Below are 18,535 nucleotides of genomic sequence, written 5' to 3' on the forward strand. Positions count from 1 at the left end.
TAGCCATGGCATCATTATGTTCATTTCAGTCAGCTGTTCCCCCGTGTGTTTCCACTTCCCCTGATCACCTCCTGTCTGTATTTAAGTCCTCTGTCTTTCTTTATTCAGTGTCAGGTCGTCTGCGTTGCCTCCCTTCAGGTCTTATCACAGTTGATTCAAAGTTATCACAGTTTTGTCACAGTCAGTTAGTTTTCCTAGTTTGGTTTCAGTTTAGTTTTTGCCACTGCTCATGATGCTTTCATTTTGTATTCACGTTTATAGCCTAAATAAACAGCTTGCCTTTTTTTTCAAAACTTAGTTCTGCCTCCTTCCCTGTCTGCACTTGGGTCCACTTCATCATAACACCGGTGTACCCCACCATGACAGTTATGTCCAAGTTTTCCATGTTCCCAGTGTTTAGTTTCCCCACTTTAGTCTTGGTTAGTTTTCCTTTAGTTTGCTCCTGCCTTTTGTTTTGTTTTGCTCACCAGCCTTGAATAAACGGTTCGCTTTTGGTTAAACTTTTGTTTCCACGCGTCTGCTTCTGGGTCCACACTTCAACCTCCACATAGTCCACAGCCCACACTGTGGTTGGGGTCAGGTCACAGAGTTTTGGACTTTAACTGGCATTTTATGCAAGGTTTCATTATTTTCCTGGAATTTACTTCCCATGTTTTGCTGGCTGTGTGTTATGACTCTGGAAATTATTCTAAAAAATATTAATTTGTGATTGTTTCATGACCAGATCCTACAGACTCTTTACAGTCATTATGGGATGGTTTTACAGGTGGGGGACACTGATATTTTTCCTCCTCATACCAGTGTCACTACTGGTATGAGAAGAGACCAGTAACCTGTACTTGTATCTGACAAAACAATCAGAAACAGATTTTATAAGGGTGGCCTGAGGGCCTGATGTCCTCTAGCAGGCCCTGTACTCACTGACTGGAACCATGCATGATTGACATTTGCCATAGAATACCAGAATTATCAGGCCACCACTGGCAGACTGTGTTTTTCACCCTGAACACATATGACAGATATGAAAGGGTCCAGAGAAGTTGTAACATCGTTCTGCGTGGCCAGTTTGATAGTGGGCCAGTAATGACCCAAGAGGCATATCAGTGGAGGGAGGCACAGACATCTATGGGCTGGCAGCATCACCCTGACTGCAATTAGGCATCAGGATGAAGTTTCTGGACCTCTGGACTGATTACCAAACTCTACGCTGGTGCAGTGGTTGCTCCTCCTGCTGCAAGACAATGACACCAAACACACCTCCAGGCTGTGTGAGGGCTGTTTGACCAAGAAGGAGCGTGATGGAGTGCTGACCAGATGGTCTGGCCTCCACAGTCACCTGACCTAAACCCAGTGGAGATGGTTTGGGATGAGATGGAGCTCAGAGTGAAGGCAAAGGACCAACAAGTGCTCAGCATCTCTGGGAACTCCTTCAAGACTGTTGGAAACCATTTCAGGTGATGACCTCATGAAGCTCATGGAGAGAACGCCAAGAGTGAGCAAAGCAGGAATCAAAGCAAACATTAAATTTTAGTAAGCTCTTTGGGATCCACTAAGGTTTTTGAAATTCCGTCATATTTTGTTTGAGATATCTTTTTTCTCTGCTGATCAAACTGGAGAGTCTCACTGTAATGTGCCGGTGAGTCACACTCAATTTTACTTTTAGTTTGGAAACTGAACAGACTTTCAGTAAAAATAATGATTCAGCAATGTACAATGTTGGGAACTAATACATTTATAACTATTTTCTAAAGGATCATTTAATGCCACTACAGGCAAGCTAAAGTCTAGCTATCATTTCATAATTCCCACAGCAAAAGTAAGGTGACAGGTGACCACAATGTGGCAACAAGACTGAATTAAGACTGGAAACCTGCACCATCATCTCATCCATCCTCTCAGTTTGGAAAGTAGACCTACACCATTGTCTCAAAGGTATACTCTTCTGTTGGATAATTTGTTGGTTTGTTAAAAACCGACAGAGGAAGCTGTACAAACACATCACATGTCAGTTTTCAGCAGAAGTGTAGGAGAGGACAAAATGTAAGCGCTGAGAACTTCAGAATCTGAGATTTGTCCAGATTTATAGAGGAACAGATCAGATTTATTTTGTTTATATCATGTTCAGTCTTTCAAAATTAGAAAAGGCAGAATTTGTGCTGTTCAAACACACTGATTCCACAAAAAGACAAAAATGTGAAATTGCCTAGCTAACAGTTACAGAGTGTTACGAGTTCAAAATTGGGGATGGAGACAAGAGAAAAAACCACAATAACAACACTGGTCCGGCCGGGTTGAGTCAAACGATGATTTTAATGATCACACGCGTGGGAGATGGACACTGTATGCAGACAGCCTCAGATCTCAAACTGGTGGAGCATTGATCAAACTTTTATAGCCTCTGGTGCCCCCACCTTATCATAAAAGCCTAAACATTCACATGCTTTTCTCTCACACAGCGCCTAAGCTACGACCTTGGCTCCCTGTTTATCTGCTCCTGCTGAGATGGGGCAGAAAACTCCAGCATGTTCTCTTCTAATCAGACAAATAAGGCGATGACTTTCTGCGAACAGTATTTCTTATAACATCATAAAACAATATCATTCATCCACAATAAATCAGCAGTCTAATGTAATGCAAATCAGTTTAACTAATGCAATAGTTATCAGCTTCTTCTAATTCAGGAAAATAATGCCAACTAAAACTACCTAATAAGTCACAATCTTTACTTAGGGGTATAACATGGCATAAAATAATATTATAATCTAACACTATGCATTGTATAATAGCCAGTGAGGGGACAGACATGGCAAATGGTGCAACATGTCAGACTGTGGGATTATACATTTGTTAGTTTTTCTAATGGCCTCTTCAAAAGGTAAGTTTTATTCCATATTGTCATTTTTGGTTTTTTAAGTTATTTATTGTGACAGGAAAACAAAACAAAACAAGAAGCTCCTAAAAAGGTCATAAATGTGAGAACTTTTCCAAAGAAATCTCATTCAGTTATGCCTGAGATAGAGAGATGATTATAACAGAGTAAAGATAGCATTAAAATGTTGGTGACAGAAGTAATGCTAAAATCTCAACAAGCCAAAGTTACATACATGTTAAAGGGAAAGATCAAACAGTACTGAAATGAAGAAGTGGGCATTACGGGGCTTCCCCAGTGAAATAACTGAACTTGGAGCACAAAATAATAAATAACATACCAGTAATGCGCGGAGGGAAGGCTTCTGAGAAAATGTATAAGTTCACAGGGAATTTCTACAATAGCACGAGTTAGATGTGGGCAGATTGATGCAGTTATCAATAGTATTGATACCAATGCTGGTATTGTTACTGGAGATATACTACTGCAATAGGATTGGTACTTTGTTTCTGTCCTGTAAGTTCAGTATGTACCTCAGTGAATTCTGTTATGTAGTTGTTGTTGTTTTTTTAAATGAAACATAAAACACGGACTATGAAAGCCTCTTATTTTGTTTGTGCAGCTCTAACAATAGTGATACAAGCACAGCAGACTGTGCTGGCTGCAGTGGGAGAAGATGCTGAATTCAGCTGTCAGCTCTCGGAGACTAAATACATCCTTCAGGTCACATGACAGAAAATCTTACAAGATGTGGAGACAAATGTTGACACCTACAGCTTTACTGAATTTTCAAAATGCAGAAAAAAATGATTGAGTTTGCTGATTAAAACACTGATGAAACTCTGCACTGGGAAGTTTTTGTACTTTACTCGGTACAGTTGATCATTCTAACATGCCTTGGAATGTCCCACAAGGAAGGGAGATTCTTCCTTCCTTCGGGGACATTTGAGTTTTCAATAATTTGGCTATTGTACGACGTTGTTTCAATACGTGGTACAATAGCCAGTGGGGACACAGAGACGTGCACCATGTCAGACTGTGGGATTCTGTGTTTGTTTTTTCTTTTTATGGCCTTTTCAAAAGGTAAGTTTTATTCCGTATTGTTGTTTTTGTTTTTTAAAGTTATTTATTGTGACAAGAGAAAAAAAAAGAAAACAAGAACCTTCACTCGTAATAATTAAAAATTGATCCTAAAATGTGAGAACTTTTCTCTGAAGTGACAAAGAGATTTTCTTTAGACAGAATTAGAGGGAGATACAATTACTGAAGAGTTTAGATTTTGTTTGAATGAGTGACAAAACGTTTCTCCCACTGAACACTCAGCCTAATAAAAAAGAACAAAATCAACTTTCTGTGTCATGAGTTGTTCATCATTCAGATTAATGAGACTGTTTTGAGAGCTGTGTGAAAACAGCTTTAGACTGTTTTGTTAAAGGTTGCCCCATGCCTATTCATATTACGATGAAAGCAATAGATAAACCACATGTTTGTGTGTTATGTATGTATGGTTGGTAAATTAACAAAAATTGGGTTGTATGTGGCCTACAATGTAAAAGACGTTTCACAACCCCAATGTAGTTAAAAACAAGAAGGCACTCATTTCCATTAGACAGAGATGGAGTTCAGGTCATAAGTAGTTTACTGACAATTATTTAACATTTGAAATGAAAAGATCCGTCAGTCCATTCACATATATACTGTTCAGAGAAGGAATGTAGTTTAGAGCAAAGTGTAGTAGTGTGAAGTGGCTAAACACACTCACCAATTGTTCTAAAATAAACAATTTATCAAAACATTAACAGTCTTTCACACATACATACGGTTTATACACTATTTTAAAAAGAAGGGGTTGAAGACCTGATTGATTACAAAAAGTCTATTAAAATGTTCTGGGTAACCACAGAAATCTTAGTCAGTTATGTCTGAGAGAGAATGTTTATGACAGAAGTAATGCCAAAATCTCAACAAACCAAAGTTACATACATGCTAAAGAGAAAGATCAAACTGTGCTGAAATTAGGAAGTGGGCAATATAGGGCTTCCCCAGTGAAATAACTGATCTGAAATAATTGAGGCACAAATTAATAAATAACATACTAGTAATCCACAGAAGGGGAGGCCTCTGGGAAAATGTAGAAAATCAATGGGAATTTCTACAGTAGCACGAGTTACCAGTCAATACCAGTCCTGGTATTGGTTATGTTGAAGTGATGGGTTTTATAATTCATTTTTGGTCCACTGAAGGGATTGTTTTGTAACCCCAATATTGATATTTTGTAAATAAAAAATATGACCTCAATTAAACCTTTAAATTCCCTGCACTTGTCATAGATATCTACATGATGTCCAACAAATATACATCAAGTCCAAGGTTCTAATGTTGAACGCCATATTGATGTCCAGCTTAAATCATGGTTGGACCTCCAAATTGTTGGAAAAGTTCAAATGCAGTACAGACCTCCAGAATTGGTCATGGACCAACAGAACCAATATAGACACGATCTGTACATCTATCTGACTTTCTTTGTTTAGTTGGTAGCTAACTGAATTGTCTTATTTTTTTTTTATAGATGAAAGAAAATGTCCCTGAAACATACAGTATGAAACAATGAGTGTCAGGTTTATATTTATAGTCTACATCACATTTAAGTGGTACCCATATGTCAATTTGTTTGAGCCTAAAACACAGACTACTCCATGACCCGAATTATTGTTTAATCCTTCCCATCAATACCTCTCAGTTCCACATCTCTAACTCATGTTATTCTCCATGCAGCTCTAACAGCAGTGGTCCAAACACAGCAGACTGTGCTGGCAGCAGTGGGAGAAGATGCTGAATTCAGCTGTCAGCTCTTGGACACTAAAGACGTCCTTCAGGTCACATGGCAGAAAATCTCACATGATGTGGAGACAAATGTTGCCACCTACAGCAAGTACTATGGTCAGAGAGTGAATGATGGCTTTAACGATAAACTCAAGTTTAAATACACTGGACTACAGAACTGCTCCATAGTCATCAGGAATGTGACGGAGCAGGATGAAGGATGCTATCACTGTCTGTTTAACACTTATCCTGAAGGCTCCTTCACTGGTAGAACCTGCTTCCAAGTCTATGGTAAGAACTTTTGCATTAAAGTGTTTAAATGTGCTAGAAACTGATTTCCTTTCAACAACATATTCCTTGCAATATCTCCTGATCCTTCACAGAGCTGCATGAACCTGTTGTTGATGTCAGAGAGTCAAACTCTGCTGAAGAGTGGGTTGTTTCCTGTTCAGCCACTGGTCGACCTGCTCCCACTGTAACACTCTCACAACAACACCTCAGCTTCTCACAGTACAACACTGTCAGTGTGTCCAACACCAACGCTACATTCACTGTCACCACTACAGCTGTGCTCTCAGGTTCACGTAAACACAGCACACAGGTGGGATGTGCAGCACGAGTGCTCTCTGCTCCTCACAGAGAGGTGATGGAGACGATTCCTGAGGTCCAAAAAACATCTGTTGGTGGTGAGAAACTCTTTCTGTATACCACAGACTAGACTAGAGATGGATGATACTTGGGTAAATTTGTGTCATGATTCGGCCGTGTGGCAGGCAGGATGAGGACCCAAATTGCAAACTCACAGACACGGGGGATAAACTCAAAATGCAGCTTTATTGCTGACAGGTGATAAACAATAACGATGATACAAAAGCAATACAAAACTACACTAAACTGGGAAAAGTTAAAGTAACATATACCGGAAGACACGGGGAGAACCACACACGGCATGAGGGAGAACGCGACGCCAAACAGAGGGAGACTCAGACAGAAATACACAGAGGGTAAACGAGGAAAGTGGGCACACACGGGGAACACAGGTGACACTGATAATCATAACGAGACAGGGCGGGGTGAACTGAACATGACATGTACAGGCACAGAGGTTCAGACAGGAGGAGAGAGAGCACGGGGAAAACACAGACATAACGGGCTGGGGAAACATGAAACAACCACAAAGGGAGACGAGGGCTCATAAATACATAGAGGGCACACAGGGGGGAAAGCCATGAAGGGAAAACACTTAGGGAACAACACAACAGGGCAACTCAGAAAACATGGCCTAAATAAGGAACGAAATACAAAAATACAAGGAACTAAGAATACTGGGCCCACATGGCCCAGGACCATGACATCACCCCCCCCTAAAGGGCTGGCTCCCGACAGCCCAAACCCGAAAAACAAAACAAAAACAGAAAACAACCCACCCAGGGCGGGAGGCGGGGGACCAGGATGGAGGGACCAGAACGGGAAACAAAACAAACAACAGAAAACACAGGAGCACATGACCATAGTCCAAATAAAGACGAAGCACAGGCTGAAGACTCTGAGGCTGGGCCAGACGAGGACGAAGACTCTGAGGCTGGGCCAGACGAGGACGAAGACTCTGAGGCTGCAGAGGATGAAGGCTCTGAGGCTGCAGAGGATGAAGGCTCTGAGGCTGCAGCTGACGAAGCACAGGCTGGAGCTGCAGCTGACGAAGCACAGGCTGGAGCTGCAGCTGACGAAGCAGAGGCGGAGGCAGGACCAGGCGTGGCAGAAGCAGAAGGTGGCTGGATGGGCTCCTCGGGCCCTCCAGCAGACGTGGCATGGTGCTGGACGGGCTCCTCGGGCCCTCCAGCTGACGAGGCGTGAGGCTGGACGGGCGGCTCGGGCCCCCCAGTAGGCGTGGCATGGTGCTGGACGGGCTCCTTGGGCCCTCCAGCAGACGTGGCATGGTGCTGGACGGGCGGCTCGGGCCCCCCAGCTGACGTGGCGTGAGGCCGGATGGGCTCCTCGGGCCCCCCAGCTGACGTGGCGTGAGGCCGGATGGGCTCCTCGGGCCCTCCAGCTGACATGGCGTGAGGCTGAACGGGCTCCTCGGGCCCTCCAGCTGACGAGGCATGAGGCTGGTGCGGTTCTCCTGAACCCCCAGCTGACGAGGAAGGTTGCTGAACGGGCCCCTCGGACCCTCCAGCGGAGACAGGAGGCTGAACGGGCCCCTCGGACCCTCCAGCTGACGTGGCAATAGGCCGGCGGCGTTCACATGACATCTTATAGGTATCAGTCCAGAAACAAACAGGTGTGAGATGTCTTGAGGCAGAGACCAGCCCAGTCACTGCAAGACTCATGTTAGTTGACATAATAGGTTCAGAAACAGAAAGCCCTGTGTCTACATTCCGCCCTTCAGACTCAATCAATGACATAACGTTATGGCACAGGTAAGCAGGGTCAGCCACAGGGAAAACAAGGATTACTATATTACCCACAAAAACATGACTTAAACCTCCAGGGGGAAGTCCCTGGGTGAACATGAGATATTCAGATATGGATCTGGGTGATGAGAATTGACCAGTCTGATAGCGGTAAGTGGTACATTGACTTGGGACCACGCTAGAGGCGGACTGTAACTCAAGGGTGTTATGTAGAGTGTGTGGTGAAATGGGTACGGATAATGCTGTGCTAGCAACCATAGCCGAGACGGGTGACATTTCCGGCTGTGTGCTGGTGTTAACATTAACCTTGGGACTCAAAACCCTGTCCGATAATGTGCTCACAGAAACCTCGGAAAACTGTGTCAAAGTAACTCCGTGAGGGGACGCTACATGGTCATTAATAGTGGAATTGTATCCCCTGGTCTCAGACTCAATCCTCTGAGTAGAGGCGGCAGGGATGGAGGTAAACAGTCCAAAAACACCCTGCTCACGACTATGGGGAAAACAGAATTTAGGTGGGGACATTTCACAGTTCGTGTTACCCTGATTAGAATCCCTGTTGTCACCTTTAAGTCCCAACATGAGGTCATGACCAGCATTCTTATTTTTAAGTTCATTGGACACAGGAGCAGCAGGCAAAACATGATCACACCTCGACTCACCCTCCGTTCTTATATGCTCTGCGACATGACCCTCCTCTAAAAAGTCCTCACTCGCTGTGAAAGCACAAGTGTCTACTTTAAGCACCTCGTAGGTGAGCAGAGCAGACTCAGGAAGGGAGGCGTTAGCCACAGGCAACTCAGCTTTAGATGGAACCCCAGGCGAAGCAACGGACAACGGAGGAAATTCCTCCCCCCCTCTTGTCACACAATTAGCTTTTAGGTCTGTGGAGGTCTCCCTCCCTCTAAGTATTACACCAGAGGTCCCTGCCAAATCACTAGGTCTGTCTACGGGTGTCTTCGGGGCAAAATCTCTGGGCGGCGGCCCGGTTAGCACTGTATTACTCAGCTTACAGTTAGCACTGGCTGTCTCTGAAATAGTGTCATTGTTTTCGCTGCAAGAAAAACACGGAACAGGGGATTCCCCGGTCGGCTCAGAGGCTGGACCGTCAAACTCCTGTTCCGGTGGCGGTGACGAGAACACAGGCTGAGGTTCTCCAGTGCTGGGATTTACAGTCTGTGTGGGTCTTACTCCCTGTTCATGGAAGCCAGACGAACTGACCACATCAGTCACAGTACTGGAGTCCGCCGCCTCCACACTATGTGTCTCCTTTAATGGTGACCCTTGAATCTGTAAACTTGAATCTAGTTCCTCTTCTACGGCTTCAACAGAGGCTGGTGATGGGAGAGTGCGTTCACTCACCTCCGGTTGTCGCGCAGCGCGACGGGGACGCGAACGCCGTTTCTGCTTGACTGCAGCTCCCGATGAACCAGACAACGGCGCTTCATGCGCGCCGGGCGGCGTCGCAGAGGCTGGTGAACTGGGTGCTGATGGAGCGGTAGATGAGAGTTCCTGGAAGCTCAGGGGACCCCCGAGAGCCAGGCGGGTTCCCCGGAAGATCTCCTCATAGTCAGGAGCTAGCCACGGCTTCCACCGGAGCTCTTCATCCAGTTGATCGCATGCTGCACGCTGCCGCTCCTCCAGGTCGAAATCCATGACCTCCCCCGCATCCTCGTGTGGCTCGTTGGAGGGCGAAACATGCCGTAGCGCTGGGCGACGGCGACGCGAACGCCGCTTCCTCTTTGAGGTGGTCGTGGATGAAACTTTGATTTCTGTGGCGACCGGCTCCTCGTCTTCTGACCACATCCGTGCCAGAAAGGAAGCGGAAGACGGGTAGGTCGGTCGAGGCGGTGAGGGTGAACGACTGAGCTGCGACAGCGAAGTGGAAACCGGCGAGTAGAGGGACGGCGCCAGCGTAGAGGAGTGTGGTGCCGTGGCGAACCTCAGCGTGCCGACTTGTATGCTTACAGCAGGCGGAGGGGAGGCTGCGCGGCCACGGGGCTGTGGTAACGCAGTCCGCACACCGGACCGCTGATGCTGCCGAGGGCAGGCTGGGAGGATGGTGCGGAGGAAGTCCGAGATCAGAGGGGGTAGCGCCTCCCATAACCAGGGAAAAACCGTGACGCTTGTCCCCAACGAGTAAAGTAACTCCTCCCTCTCCTCCTCACTAGAGCTTCGGCTCCACTGGTAGCATAACGACTCCACCGCTTGGATTACGTCTCTGCCAGGAGTCGCTGGGTCCGACATGGTCAGGTCGTACTGGAGGTCCGCGGAGGGGTTGTGAACTGCTGGGTCCATATCGTGGTCGCGTTCTTCTGTCATGATTCGGCCGTGTGGCAGGCAGGATGAGGACCCAAATTGCAAACTCACAGACACGGGGGATAAACTCAAAATGCAGCTTTATTGCTGACAGGTGATAAACAATAACGATGATACAAAAGCAATGCAAAACTACACTAAACTGGGAAAAGTTAAAGTAACATATACCGGAAGACACAGGGAGAACCACACACGGCATGAGGGAGAACGCGACGCCGAACAGAGGGAGACTCAGACAGAAATACACAGAGGGTAAACGAGGAAAGTGGGCACACACGGGGAACACAGGTGACACTGATAATCATAACGAGACAGGGCGGGGTGAACTGAACATGACATGTACAGGCACAGAGGTTCAGACAGGAGGAGAGAGAGCACGGGGAAAACACAGACATAACGGGCTGGGGAAACATGAAACAACCACAAAGGGAGACGAGGGCTCACAGATACACAGAGGGCACACAGGGGGGAAAGCCATGAAGGGAAAACACTTAGGGAACAACACAACAGGGCAACTCAGAAAACATGGCCTAAATAAGGAACGAAATACAAAAATACAAGGAACTAAGAATACTGGGCCCACATGGCCCAGGACCATGACAATTTGACTGGGATCTAATGACAATGACTTCAGTACTTCATGAGTGATGTATTATTGTTGGTCAGCGTCACGTTTTTCTGTTTTTTTCACAGATTTTCCCTCAATCACTGTAATAGCTGCAGCAGTGCTGGTGTTGGGGTTTGTCTTTTTCTGTTGCTCCACTATGCTGCTTGAAGAAAAGTTACCTTTTCACTTTCTAGTATGTCGTTTTGTAATGTGTCTTATCTTATTAACATGATAGTGATTTATTGATTCTAACCCTAAATCTATCCAGTAATGTCTGCACATATTTTCAGTACTGATTTTAAAGTGTTTTAATCCTTCTGTCACTCAGGGAACGCAATAAGGATTCAAATACTTCAAAAGTCAACCAATGACATTGATGTGTAAGACTATTTAATAATTATTTATTTTTTATATTTCATTTATTCATTCATTCTTTGCACTGTGATTTAACCCATCTTTGTGTAAAGCAGGGGTGTCCAGGCCTTGAGAGCCAGCGTCCTGAAGCTTTTAAATGTATCTCTGCTGCAACACACCTGAATAAAATTATTAGGTCATTAGCATGACTCTACCCTACTCAAGTAAATTTTAATAAATGTAAGTACATACCACCAGGTAGCTCCACTCGTACCCAGTGTAACGGGAAGTGAGAGGGTTAGGTTTTGGCGCTTTGAATGTTCAGTTGTGTGATGCAGCGATTAACGTTTGAGTAAAATATTGGGCTCCCTCGTGTCTTCCCTACATTCCTCCACAATGTGCGTTTTTGCAAAAATGTACTTCTAGAAGTACTTTTATTGCACGATGTTCATTCACTCATGAGCTGCTGCAACATGAATCAAATGGCTGAACTGCCACCTTGGCGTGCAGTCAAGTTCTACAGTCTGCTAATGATCTAATAATAAGTATTAATATTCCTCACTCACCTTACTAAATGTTTGTGAACACAGCCAGAAACATTTGCATCACAAACACAGACTAGTGTTTATTAGCAGAAGCTTTTGGGTGGTTGCTCTCAAACCTGTGTACAAGTTGAAGCATTAATGGTCCCTTCACTGATTTCCAGGTATCCAATGTCAGGGCTAACAGATGGATTCAGACGCAGGCAGCGTTCTGGCAAGAAGGGAAACCACAGAAGGGAAACCACAGTGATGTGTATATACAGTGCATGGGGCAGGGCTTCAGGGCTCCAGGGGAAGGAATCCACACTCGCTCCCCACTCGGCCCAAACTCCGCCACTCCTCTTCTTACGCACACTCGCTTCTCCACAGCCACTCTCGCTCCAATTTCCACTTATGTTGACACACACAGGGATCACAGGTCAGGGTCCGCCACCAGTTCCGGGGAGATCTAAACACAAAGAGTCCAATTAGATCAATACGCCACACAACACTGAGAGAGTTTGTCTTAGGAGAGCTGAGAGCACGAACATGGGAGGTTCAACGTTCCAGTGCCGAATACTCCATGCCGCAGCGTTAAATAGGCAAGGGGGACGCCGCCTGATCAGCAACAGGTGTAGAAATCACCGCAGATACGTGGGCCAAGGGTGAGAGCCCACAATGAGCTCCACCCAGGGAAGCAGGAGAGAAAACAAAACAAACCTGTGGCCAACATGAGCGAGCCGGAGAGGCACAGGGACCATGACAGCCAATACCAAGTGCACAAGTTCACCCCAGATGGTTCCTCTTCTCTGTAACTTGGAGGATGTGGAGTAGGCTGTATTTTAATCAAAGACATATCAATCAATCAATAACCATGTCTAAAAACAACACAGGTTGACCAAAGTGCTGTACACAGTAAAAGAAAAAGTAAAAAGTAGAAACAAATACACACAATGAACAAAACAAAAAATAATCCCAAATTTCGTTTTTTTTTCCTGAAGGGGTCAAACACTTTTATGCAAGAATGACAGCGAGGTGAAAAACCTTCACCCGCAAGAAAACTCGAGCTGTGACTCATAGTACGAACACACACCTCACAGTAACACACTTTGTTTAATGTGAACTTTTTGCCAAGCTAGCTAATCCTGACCAACACACCAGACACAGAAGATAAAGGAACGATGTTTTACTGTTAGAGACAGAAAGGTTAAAACATTTTGGCAGAGGGCTAAAAGGGGCTAAAATTACCCAAAAAGAAATTCCATTTGACCAAAAACACTTAATTTTTAAAAAATTAAGTATATACTTATGAATAATGAACAAATAATTAACAAACTGGGGTTTATAAATCGTGTAACACATCCTTATGGTAAGAAATTTTACCTTAATGCGTTACATGTGTTAGAAGTCAATGTATCTTTAACAATATGCTCCTTATTTTATATCTCCTGATCCTTCACAGAGCTGCATGAACCTGTTGTTGATGTCAGAGAGTCAAACTCTGCTGAAGAGTGGGTTGTTTCCTGTTCAGCCACTGGTCGACCTGCTCCCACTGTAACACTCAGTGTCTCACAACAAGACCTCAGCTTCTCACAGTACAACACTGTCAGTGTGTCCAACACCAACGCTACATTCACTGTCACCACTACAGCTGTGCTCTCAGGTTCACGTAAACACAGCACACAGGTGGGATGTGCAGCACGAGTGCTCTCTGCTCCTCACAGAGAGGTGATGGAGACGATTCCTGAGGTCCAGCAGACGTCAGATTATCAGTGATGGTGAGAAACTGAGATGCAATAACAATGCATTGTGCTAGTATGCATTTTCTCTTTGATCAATAATTGATGTATTCATTTTGATCAGTGTCACATTTTTCCTGCTTTTTCAAGTTTCCTCCTGGATCATTGTATTAGCTGCAGTATTGGTGATGATGGTGTTTGTCAGTGTTGCTGCTCTGCAGTAGGCTACTCTTTAAAGAAAAAGACCAGATAACTTTCATTTTTCATTTCTTGTCATTTTTTTCTACACCAAAATCTATCCAATAATATCTGCATAACATTTTCTACTTGTGATTTAGTTATTAATTCTTTGCTTCATGATTCAATCGGTCTTTGTCTAGTATTAAATTTTATGTTTCCCATTTAATCCCACTGGCTTTAAAGTGTTTCACCAGATTTTTACGAAGTATTTCCAGTCTTTTGTTGTCTCTGTCCCAAATGTTCTGAAATGTGTTGCATGTATTAAAAGAAGTTGGACCAAAAAATGTACTATGTACTTATAAACTTACATTTATGAAAGCTGAACAAACACTGATGTACTTGACTTTTGTAACAGTGAAAAGGCGATCTGTTTTTATTGATAAATATATATGTTTGCATTACTGTTATTTAGATTGCCATGTTAGAACGTAGCAAACAACATTGTTTGTTCCTCTATGGTTTCTTTATTTTTACAAATCTAAATGTTTTTTGTCAAAAGATTAATAATTTCATATTGAGGTCAGATGGTCAGCAGTTTTGATGTTTTTGCAGAGATTTTATTTTTTGCAAAATAGCACAAGTAAACATTAAAAGTAGTTCCTAAATCAAGGCATTTATTATTAAGGCGGCCATTATTATGGCCCTGTGTGGAAAAAGTGATTGCCCCCTAAACCTAATAACTGGTTGGGCCACCCTGAGTAGAAACATCTGCAATAAAGCGTTTGGGATAACTGGCAATGAGTCCTTTACGAGGTGCTGGAAGAATTTCTGCCCACTCATCTTTGCAAAATTGTTGTAATTCAGCCACACTGGAGGGTTTTTGAGTATGAACCACCTTTCCAAGGTCACAGCACCTCAATCAGATTCACGTATGAACTTTGGCTAAGCCATTCCAAAGTCTTTATTTTGTTTTACTTAAGCTGCTTAGAGGTGGACTTGTTGGTGTGCTTTGGATCAAGTGCACGTCAGCTTGTGGTCGTGAACAGATGGCCAGACATTCTCCTTCAGGATCCCAGAAACTGGATTCTGTTCATCTTGACGTTGCATCTCCAGACTGAGAGATCTCAATTACTTTGTTTCTTATTTGCTTCTGAATTTCCTTGGATTGCGCCATGATGTGTAGTTTTTGAGGATCTTTTGGTCTACTCTACTTTGTCAGACAGGTCCTGTTTAAGTGATTGATTCAGCACAGGTTTGGCAGTAATCGGGCCTGGCTATGACTATGGAAAAATTGTATATTTTCTATTGATAAATGCAAATATTTTATGTCTGTTATGTGCATTGCCGTGTGGAGAATATAAGGAAAACAATTGTGTGGTTTACATTGTTTCTTCCTCTTAGATTTCTTGATTTTTTTTTTTAAATTGCAATAACTTTATGTTAATTTCAGTGCACTTTCACATTTCTTTAAATTCAAACTACAGTCCTGTGAATAACTAGAAACACTTCTAGCAGCACAAATGTGAGCTAATTGTTTTCTGCTTGACTTTATCAGTCTCTCATATTGTTGTGGAGGAATGTTGGCCCACTCTTCATTACAACGTTGCTTCAGTTCTTTGAGCTTTGTGGGCATTTATTTAAGCACAGCTCTCTGAATGTCCCAGGTTGAGGTCTGGACTTTGCTTTTCAGCTATTCTGCTGTAGATTTGCTGCTGTGTTTGGGATCATTGTTCGACTGCAAGACCTAAACTTTACCTATTAAACAGTTAACTCTGTATTTTACACTTTATGTGAATATTGTTGCAGATTTCAATTATTAATGTTTTTATAACTTTGTTCTTTCTTATATTTAATATTATACAATATTTATACTTCATGTCTCTGTCTTCTTTTGAACACTCCAGCACAGCATCACTATAACTTTGTCCTCACTGACAATAAAGCTGTTTTATATATTTCATTGCAAATGTTTCAAGCAATTTGTAGCTGTATCTTAAGATATTTTGTTAATAATATAGTATTTTATATTGTTTTTTTCCCCATATTTGAGAAATATTTAACATGTAAAAGTCTGTTTATGTACAATTTGGTGATATTAGCCCTGATTATTGGAGGAACTTGTACATGAAGCAGATTTCTGAGACTTCAGATTTGAAGGTTGTTGTCATATAATCTAAATGATGGCAGGTTAACGTTCCCTACCTCTGTCCTACAACCACAGGACTCCTTTGCATTCGACTGATAGAAATTTCAAGCTCAGTGTTAATGAAGATTTCAAAGGCCTTAGTGCAGGGGTAGGGAACGTCTAAAACCTGCAGGGACACCGGCCCTCGAAGCCTGGAGTTCCCTACCGCTGCCTTAGTGTGAAAGGAATGAAGCTGTAGCGCCTCCCAGTGGTTGAAAAGAGGTACACAAGAGGTTAGAAATAAGAGGCTGTAGAAATAACATTACAGAAAAGCAGGACATGCTCAAGCAAAACATTATAGAAAGTCTGTCACGGTTCTGGGTCAGTTTGACCCAGTATTTTGAGTTGTCATGTTTTTGCAGGTTTAGTTTAGTTCCATGTGTCATTTTCTGTCTCTCTCTCTATGTCGAGTCTGCGTCTTAGTGTGATGGTTTCTTGTTCCTGTTTTATTGTGAAGGTCTGCGTCTCATGTGAGTGTGTTCAGTTTGACCTCTGTCTCGTCTTGGTGATTATTCCCAGCTGTGTCCACCACCTGTGTGTAATTCCCCTGTGTTTCTCTGTGTATTTAAGTCGTGTCCTCTGTCATTGTAGTTGCTGGTCCGTCTGTGTGTCCACCATGTCGCACCCGTGTGTTTGTGCTCTGTAGTTTAGTTGTTTCCAGTCTAGTTTAGTTCGTGCTCCATTTGCTGTTTGTCCATATTTATTTTTGTGTTCAATAAACCACCTTCACTTCTCCACTACTGCCTGCGATTGGATCCTCATTTATTATTTTCACACGGCTCTCCTCACCCGCCGTGACAGTACGGACCAGCCAGATATGGATCCAGCGGCAGTCACCCCACCTAGGGAGCTTCAGGAGGCCGTTATCGACTCTGCTTCTAAATTGATTTACCAGCTGTTAGAGCATGAGGGAGAAGTGTCTCTTTACACTGTGGAAGCCAACCTACAACACCTTATTTCCAGTTACCCCTGGTTATTGGACTCACTGCTTCCGCTCGTACAGAATTTTGTTCTTCACGAGCTTCACCTACACCCCCCCGCCGCTACCGCTCGCCTGCTCATGCAGTGATATCATCAGTGACAAGTCAGGTGATAGAGGCTAATGCAAAATGGTGTTTCAGTGAGGCAGAATTTATTATGACAATACATTTTTTTAAATACTCAGTATGAATTAAACAGGTTAAAGGTCAATGCTCTGTTGTAATATAAAGACAAAATGATTGACAGCAGCCCAGCAATATCAGTAAAACGCAAATTAGCCACATGGTGCAATGTAAGGAGCTCTGTGATTGGTTAGGAAAGGACAGACTGGCCACCTCGATTTTTCTTCACTGCACATTGATCCATAGCTTTGCTCTGTAAAGGCTAACAAAGTGCTTTTGCTTTACAAAGACATTCAGCGTCGGTATTCACTCTTTTAAAATGCCACTGAACACTGGAGTGAAATGGAGCCCTGATCCTCAGAGTTTTATTGTTGCTAACATTTCTTATAGATAGCACAGATAGTGCCCCACTGCAGTAATCACTCATGTCTAGATATTCCTGTTAAAAATGAGTTTTTCCTCCCCACTGTAACATGGCAAACATAGCAAACGGATAATCCAGCTGAAGCTTCAGACAGCCGTCAGACAGTGAAACACTGCCATCTGCTGGACGCGAATAACAAAGACGCTGCTTTGACGGGTGAGGGAGTTTCAACAAGTCTGCAACGACTCAAGCATCAAACTACAGAACTATTCTAGCGGACATGGTGCTCTAATGACTGCTTCATTAACGCAGGTCAGAAAGGATAATAGAACCTCAATAAATTATGAAATACAAAACTTACTGGTTCACTGCACACACAAAACGTCTCTTATTAGCACAACACTGCTCAGGGCTCAGAGTATATTCCTTATAACCTATTAAACCTTAGCATGTTATTTTGAAGTGTTACAGGTGAAACAGCCAACCAGTGAAGTTACCTGTAATTTCAACATTGAGCTACAAAAATGCTTTTTTTTTAAATTTTTTTTTTTTAAATTTCTTTTTACAGTTTTGCAATTTTACACAAGTTTTATCATCAGTGTCACAATGACTGCTGCTAAAATTGAGTATGAGCTTGTTGTTGGTCTGATTAAAAGGTTAAATGTAAAAGCATAATTTAAACATGTGATGTGAGGTCATTAATTACAGTGCAGGTGTCCTGCTTTAGGATCATAAATTAATACTTCCAAAACAGTAAAGTTGTAGAGAATCTATGTTCATTATCGTTGCTAATCATGGAAAGACAAAGACGTCAGACTCTGCTGAAAAATATTACACCCTCCTACTCTCTGCACACAGCGGTCTGAGGGACCTTCCAGGATCTGGGATTTTATTTATTTTGTTCTTTTTTGGTCTTACTGGTTAGTAGGTGGTGATTTTGTACCTGGTGATCTCACATTTGGAACAAAAATTGCTGTGGAGCAGATTAGGTTCAAAGGATAACTTGGCTCTTGAAGTTAGCCGGATAAGACAGCGTTCTGCTTCACAGTTGAGGCCT

At 43.2% G+C, this 18,535-nt stretch overlaps 1 protein-coding gene and 1 pseudogene across 1 annotated transcript; one reads left to right on the forward strand and one right to left on the reverse strand.

The window, feature by feature from the left end:
• LOC146577658 (carboxy-terminal kinesin 2-like) overlaps positions 1-18,535 on the reverse strand; it is a 372,043-nt pseudogene that overhangs the window by 119,306 nt on the left and 234,202 nt on the right.
• On the forward strand, positions 3,821-13,870 carry LOC146577662 (OX-2 membrane glycoprotein-like). The gene is made up of 4 exons (XM_085269748.1): positions 3,821-3,952; positions 5,645-5,983; positions 13,370-13,673; positions 13,798-13,870. Exons 1-4 carry the CDS (start codon positions 3,898-3,900, stop codon positions 13,868-13,870), a joined length of 771 nt encoding a protein of 256 aa, XP_085125874.1. The 5' UTR covers positions 3,821-3,897.

The sequence above is a fragment of the Mchenga conophoros genome, linkage group LG3, assembly GCF_057382185.1.
Source record: "Mchenga conophoros isolate Kocher_MC1m ecotype Shallow Benthic linkage group LG3, M_conophoros_male_GT1.1, whole genome shotgun sequence".
Lineage (NCBI taxonomy): Eukaryota > Metazoa > Chordata > Actinopteri > Cichliformes > Cichlidae > Mchenga > Mchenga conophoros.

Excerpts from the sequence above, each read along its gene's own strand:
- LOC146577662 (XM_085269748.1), top strand. The coding sequence starts at position 3,898 with ATGTCAGACTGTGGGATTCTGTGTTTGTTTTTTCTTTTTATGGCCTTT. Across the intron at positions 5,984-13,369 it reads AACCTGCTTCCAAGTCTATG|AGCTGCATGAACCTGTTGTT; the intron begins GTAAGAACTTTT and ends GATCCTTCACAG. Across the intron at positions 13,674-13,797 it reads GAGGTCCAGCAGACGTCAGA|TTCCTCCTGGATCATTGTAT; the intron begins TTATCAGTGATG and ends GCTTTTTCAAGT.